The sequence below is a fragment of the Bison bison genome, unplaced genomic scaffold, assembly GCF_000754665.1.
Source record: "Bison bison bison isolate TAMUID 2011002044 unplaced genomic scaffold, Bison_UMD1.0 scf7180017861389, whole genome shotgun sequence".
In the NCBI taxonomy this organism is placed as follows: Eukaryota; Metazoa; Chordata; class Mammalia; order Artiodactyla; family Bovidae; genus Bison; species Bison bison.
Genome location: NW_011491961.1, coordinates 3710 through 11036, shown reverse-complemented (window position 1 = coordinate 11036; position 7327 = coordinate 3710). Strand labels below are relative to the sequence as shown.

Here is a 7327-nt window from a genome sequence, read left to right as displayed (position 1 = left end):
ATTTATAGTTTTATTACATACAATCTTGCAGGTGTCCATATAATAATTTAAATAGCACTAAAATTATACCTGTTATCTTGTAATAACCTATAATGCAGTATGATGTGCAAAAATACAGAATCACTATGTTGTATACCAAAACTAACAGAATATTGTTGTAAATCAATTATACTTCAATAAAAAATAAGTTGGCACCACACAGCTGTGAAATGTACAGTGAAAAAAATAAATGACACTACATATTGTGATATTGGGTAAACATTGGAAAGAGAGTTGACTGGAGTTTAAGACAGTTGTTCTTCAGTAACTAAAAAAAAATAAAATCAGCCCAATATCAGTGATGTAGTTAAGATTTCTTATGTGAGAAATGTACCATTTACAAAATTTATCTCACTAGCTTAATTTACAACACGTTTACATTATCATATTATAGAACAACCTACATAAACACTTTTAAAAAGTGATAGTGAAACAGTTGCTAAAGAATGTATATTATCCATTGGATTGCCAATTGAGATTTTTCTAGTATCTATCTTACTTTGAAAAATGTTCAAATATGTGAATTTCTTTAATTTTCTTTAACTTAATTTAAATTAAAATTCCATTAATTTTTCCTAGGTTTTGATTTGGCATTCATTGCCTATCCAGAAGCTTTAGCTCAACTCCCAGGTGGGCCATTTTGGTCCGTATTATTTTTTTTCATGCTTTTGACTTTGGGTCTTGACTCTCAGTTCGCTTCCATTGGTAAGTAATACTCCCAATGTTAACATATCCCTCTCATATTTTACTCTATTTCAAAACATCATTTTCTTACCCTTGTTGCCCCTGTCTAGCTTTTACTCTAAGAATGATCTTTCTGAAAATTCTTTTTAACTTAAATTTTAAATATGGAAAAATACAATGTACTCATGTATCAGATACTTGAAAGGAACAGACATTAATATTTTATGTTTGCTTCAGACATTTTTTTATAAAAATAAACTGTTACAGATAAATTTGAAGTCCTTTATGTTTCTTTGCCTAATACAATTCACATTTCTTCCTTCCTAGAAAGCAACTGTCACCATGGATTATATATGTTATTTGTGTACATTGGATATATATATATCCATAAATAAGATAAAATTTTTAAAATTTCACATAAATGTGAAGTTTCATAGCATACATACCATTCTGACAGTTGCTTTCTATATGTATTATGAATCCATGTTGATACACAGACATGTGTTAGTTGCTCAATCATGTCCAACTCTTTGCTACTCTCTGTGCATGGACTTAGCATGCCAGGCTCCTCTGTCCATAGAATTCTCCAGGCAAGAATACTGGAGTGGGTAGCCATTCACTTCTCCAGGGGCTCTTCCCGACCCAGGGATTGAACCCGAATCTCCAGCATTGCAGGAAGATTCTTTACCATCTGAGTCACCAAGTTAATTCACAATCTGCTACCATAATTATGGGCATTTGGATTATTTCCAATTTTTTTAATTAATTTAATTGGAGGCTAATTACAATATTGTAGTGGTTACACGCACTGCTGCAGTAATTATTCTTATATATGGTTCTCTTTACACACAGGAATTTTCCCTAGGGTTCAGTTCAATTCAGTCGCTCAGTCCTATCTGACTCTTTGAGACCCCATGAACCGCAGCACGCCAGGCCTCCCTTTCCATCACCAACTCCCAGAGTCCATGTCCATTGAGTCAGTGATGCCATCCAACCATCTCACCTTCTGTCGTCCTCTTCTCCTCCTGCCCTAGGGTACACAACTAAAAATTCTGAAACCGTTTTTGTCATATCACACTGTTACATAAAACATTTTAATAATTTATAGGATAAAGCCCAGCCTCCTCCAGTTGACTTTCAAAGCCCTCCAAAAATTTCAAACATGTTTCTTAATCCTTTACTCATATATCCTTCTACTTTTAGCCAGTACCCTGTTTCATGAACATATTTACTTCTTAAACCTAGAAGGCCTTTCTGTAGCCATGTGAATTCACCTTATTTAAAAGTTCTACTAAAATTCTTCCTTCCCTATAACCCTCTTTCAAACTTCTTCAGCCCTTGGGAAACTATTACCTTATAATTGCTACCAATGAAAAACCTTATAAAACAGACTAAAAACAACAAATAGAGCTGTATTTGATTTTTTTTAATCAGAACTGATGAGTGGTGACTGCCAAGAGAAAGGACCCTATGGATTTTTAAAAGCAAGAAGTTGGGCCCAGAGTATATTCTCAACATATATTTGTAAATTTGATTAATAGAAGTTGATTTCTATGATTAAAATTATTGGCAAATGAGTTGACATGTCATTTTTTTTCCTTCTGAAGAAACGATTACCACGACAATTCAAGATTTATTTCCCAAAGTGATGAAGAAAATGAGGGTTCCCATAACTTTGGGTTGCTGCTTGGTTTTGTTTTTCCTTGGCCTCATCTGTGTGACTCAGGTATACTACAGTATTTTTCCATAGACAAAATATTAGTTGGAACGTACTTTATAATCTAAATGAGGAAGCCATGGTTTAAGAGCATGTTTAGTATAGACTTCAAGATTTTCTGAGTTTTAACCCAGATTCTTTCCCCATCATAACACAATTTCAATAGCATGTATAATTTGGTGGGGGGAGCCCAATAGTGGACAATTTCCCCAATTACAATAAAGTTACAGACTTTGTAGGCTCTAACTTTTGTAGGCTGTAATATAGTCTATATTTCTTGGCAACTACAAAAGAGCACACTACCTTTCATTTTTATAATCAACTATTCTAAATGCTTGTTTTTTTTAATAGGGACTCATAATAGAATAAAAGGTACAGCCTGTTTGAGATATGTAAAGGCCCATTTGTGTTTACATTTGAAACATTCCCTTTTACATTTTGGCAGAGGTGAAACCAAGGAGCATATGTTAAAATCAAATTAGTAGATTCAATCTGAGTACCTCATCAATCATAAAAGTAATTAAAACTATATTTAAAAGTAGCTGACGTTTTTTTTTGGTAGGCTGGAATATACTGGGTCAATCTGATTGACCACTTCTGTGCTGGATGGGGCATTCTGATTGCGGCCATACTGGAAATAATAGGAGTCGTCTGGATTTATGGTAAATAGTGACCACAGAATGATCTACACATTTGATTAAAATGACTTAGTTTTATTCCTTTTCATTATGTTTACTATAATAATTAAGTATAATATACTGGGCAAACATTTATTATGAATAAAATGTAGTTAAAGGTATTATATGCTTCATTGCTATAGTATAGGAAAATGTTTAGACATAGAAAGACAACTTAGAGCCAGAATGATTAATGAATGAAAGTATGAGTAAGGGCTGAATGCACTCTTTATTGCTGTTTTTAGGAGGGAACAGGTTTATTGACGATATAGAAATGATGATTGGAGCAAAAAGGTGGATATTCTGGCTATGGTGGAGAACTTGCTGGTTTGTCATTACGCCTATCCTTTTAATGGTAAGTATTAACATGCCATGAATCTGGTATCAATAATATATATATTTAAACACTTGTAAGGTAAACTTGAATTATTTACATTAAATACAATAAAGAAAATTAATATCATTTTAAAATCAATGATTTTCAACTTTTCATGACTGGTGCCTACAAGTTGCTAAAATTACAGTACCCTTCTTTGTTGTATTATTTATGAGGCCATAGGCTTACACATTTACTATTTGAGACTTAAAGGTATCCTAAAAAGTACCTAGGACAAGATACTTAAAAATTATTAATACAATAAATTTTTAAAAACCAGTCATTTGCTCATTCTGTAAAAAATATGCTGAGCCACCTACCATGTTCTTAACCTCTCTGTTTAAGACCCAGTCTCTGCCTTCAAGAAATTCAATCTAAATATACTAACTGCTAAGGAACAACACTCAGTTATTAGTGCATATTTTTATGGGAAGCAGTATCTGAAATTACAAAAACTCACGTGTGTCAATAGAGGCAATAGTTTATGTTAAAAATTAGTGTGATTTAGGAGCTGAAGGGAGAAGGACATGGCAACCCACTCCAGGATTCTTGCCTAGAGAATCCCGGGGACAGAGGAGCCTGGAGGGCTGCTGTCCATGGGGTCGCACAGAGTCGGACATGACGGAAGCGACTTAGCACGCATGCATGCATTGGAGAAGGAAATGGCAACCCACTCCAGTATTCTTGCCTGGAGAATCCCAGGGACAGAGAAGCCTGGTGGGCTGCCCTCTATGGGGTCTCTCAGAGTCGGAAACAACTGAAGCGACTTAGCAGCAGCAGCAGCAGGAGCTGAAGGAACGCAAAAAATAAATTTAAATAACAGTTCAGGACAGTAAAAGGCTGAATGCCAAGTAAACACTTCATGGGACAGAAAATTACTATGGGCTAGAGATAATGGTGGGGGTGGGGCAGGGGGAAACTTTATTGAGGATGAGTTTTGGTTCTCATTGCCTACATGCTTCAATGATTTCCCTAGAAAAGGGTATTATGTTAATTTGATCTACACTTTATTTTAGAGGGTGTTTTTAATATTTGGCTTTGACAGTGCTACTAAATATTGTTTTCCTCATTTGACAAGTTTCCATAATAAAATAAGCCCTTTCTCAACTTAGAAAATCTAACTAGACATTTTAGCCAGCTAATTTCATTGATTTCTAGGTTTGACAACTGGATTTACTTTAAAATGCAAAGGTATTATATATTAAATGATATACATTATCATCTATTTTGTATAAAGTCATACATATTAGACTCCTATCCCTCATCCACTCTTATAATTATATGAAATTATGGTAATTGTGAAATAAACTTAGTATAATGAAATTAAAGGAATTTTTTTTTCATTTTGTTTGCTTTACAGATTTCTATATAATTAGTTTTAATGCTGCAACAGTCTAGTAGGGTTTTTTTTTAAACACTTTTTAAAAAACTTGGCCTTAAAATGTTTTAATCTTTAAGGTTCACTGTGTTACCCAAACATCTTTTTTTTTTTTTCCAATAAGAAAGTGCTTTGGTAACTATGTACCCATGTGTGAATTGCCTGTATGTTTTGGGTGTGGAGTAAGGGGTACTCTGTGTAGTGGGAAATAAATAGAAACTACTGCTAAGCAAGGCACAAGGCATGTTCACTAAAATGTATCTTACATTCTCATTGAACTGATATGCTGGCTAGCTTACAGGACAGAATGCATGCATGCTAAGTCACTTCAGTCATGTCCGACTCTTTGCGACCCCATGGACTATAGGCCACCAGGCTCCTCTGTCCATGGAATTCTCCAAACAAGAACACTGGAGTGGGTTGCCATATTTCCTCCTCCAGACAGCACAGAATAAAATCATGCTATTATAAGTGAAAGTTCAATAATATAAATTTCAGATACTATTTTACTTTCAACAGATATACTTTATGGTAAAGTATTTTACTGAAATACGTGTTGTACAAGTATCTGTATCAATGCCAATTTTTGTAAGACAAATACAAGTTATTTAGATTGTTCATTTAGAATTTGATTTTCTGGCTAGTTACCTGATTATCTTAGTCACCTTGAATGTATTTTCATCTTAATTATTTTTGATAAGTTATTTCTAAGGAATGGAATACAACTGCTAATAATTTGTACAACTAAAACCATTAATGCAATAAAGTCTAATTTTTACCATTTTCTTTTCATATTTTACTTTCACAGTCAATCTTGATCTGGTCAGTGATACAGTTTCGTAGACCTAAGTATGGTCAAATTCCATACCCTAACTGGGGAGTTGCTCTAGGCTGGTGTATGATTACTTTCTGCATTATCTGGATTCCAGTCATGGCTATCATAAACATAATTCAAGCTAAAGGAAACATCTTTCAAGTAAGCATGTTAATATTATTTATACTTTATAATATAAAGTATTATCAAAATGAAGGTTAATATGAGATTTTGAACATGAGATCAAATTAATCACTCTTCCCCTCAGGTAACTTTTACACCTGATACAATTTATCTGTTACTATGTGTATAACATTGTATTATACTAGATGTATATTTTTGTGTCTCCATGTACTAGACTATAAGCTTCTTTAAGAAGGGGTCTTGTCTTGATTGCTGTCATATCCTCAGGCCCTATTAAAATGCTTAGCACATAAAAGTTATGGTATCTTGATGCTAGGGGTAAAGAACCCACCTGCCAACGCAGGAGACATGAAATGCGGGTTTTATCCCTGGGTTGGGAAGATCCCCTGGAGAAGGAAGTGGCAACCCACTCCAGTATTCTTGCCTGGAGAATCCTATGGATAGAAGAGCCTGGCAGGTTACAGTACACAGGGTTGCAAAAGAGTTGGACATGATTGAGAGACTGAATTGAACTGAGATGACACAAAGCAACTGACCTTTTTCCTTTATAATTTTCACTTTTAAAACTTCATCTGGTTATAATACATACTATAATAGCATGTTAAAACTGGAGTAAGTCTGGTATATTACCTTGAACCAAATCTAGACCCTGAGTTATCCCTCTTTCATGGAGGCCTAAGGGAATGGAGTTGATTATATCTCAGTAGGACAATGTCTAGGTAGGCTCAGAAGTCAGACTGGATTCAAGATTTAGGTCAGTGTTTAGTGGATCTAGATGAATGGCTTTTCCCTTTGATTCTTGAAACTTTCCAGTCATACACTGGTTTAGATCCTAACTTAACCCTTACTCTAAAGCCAGGATAGAAATTCAATGAAAGTATGTGAAGTGATACTGTTGCCTGAATGGGTTCACACACTTCCATTTTAGCTCATTTACATACTCAGTTATTTTGGCTTTGTAGTTAACACAGTTCTATTAACAATCGGTTAAATTTGAGTATCATTTTTTTCTGTAGACAATTAAGAATTTAGATGATCACGTTTTTACTTTTCTATGTTATTTCATTTTGGTTAGCAAGAAGACATAACACTCTATAATGAATTTTTTTTTTTTTGCTTCTCAGCGCATTGCAACCTGCTGCAGACCAGCTGCTAACTGGGGGCCATACTTGGAAAAACATCGTGGGGAAAGATATGAAAACATGTCAGATTCTAAAAAAGAGACTAACCATGAAATATCTAATATTAGTGACAGCAGAAAACCAGAATGAGATCTATGAGCTTTATCATTTCAACAGGAATGTAATACAAAAATGTGAAACTACTACTGTTTAGCAATGTGATTTATCTATCTGTTCACACACACATAGCTGCCTCTATTTCACAATAAAAATTTTGCGTCACTACAATATTTTTCTAATATACTGAAGGCTTGATTTTGAGCTGATTATTTAGAAAATAGTTATATTTTCTATTATCAAAGTTTTTAAATACTATT

General features: G+C 34.0%; 1 protein-coding gene across 1 annotated transcript; it reads left to right on the top strand.

The window, feature by feature from the left end:
* Window positions 1-618: 618 nt before the first annotated feature.
* SLC6A14 (solute carrier family 6 (amino acid transporter), member 14) lies at window positions 619-7310 on the top strand (the record flags this gene model as incomplete). Its single annotated transcript, XM_010832580.1, has 6 exons — window positions 619-744; window positions 2331-2449; window positions 3003-3102; window positions 3363-3472; window positions 5680-5847; window positions 6954-7310. Coding segments are annotated over 6 exons (770 nt in total), but the record flags the coding sequence as incomplete, so codon positions are not given.
* Window positions 7311-7327: the final 17 nt, after the last annotated feature.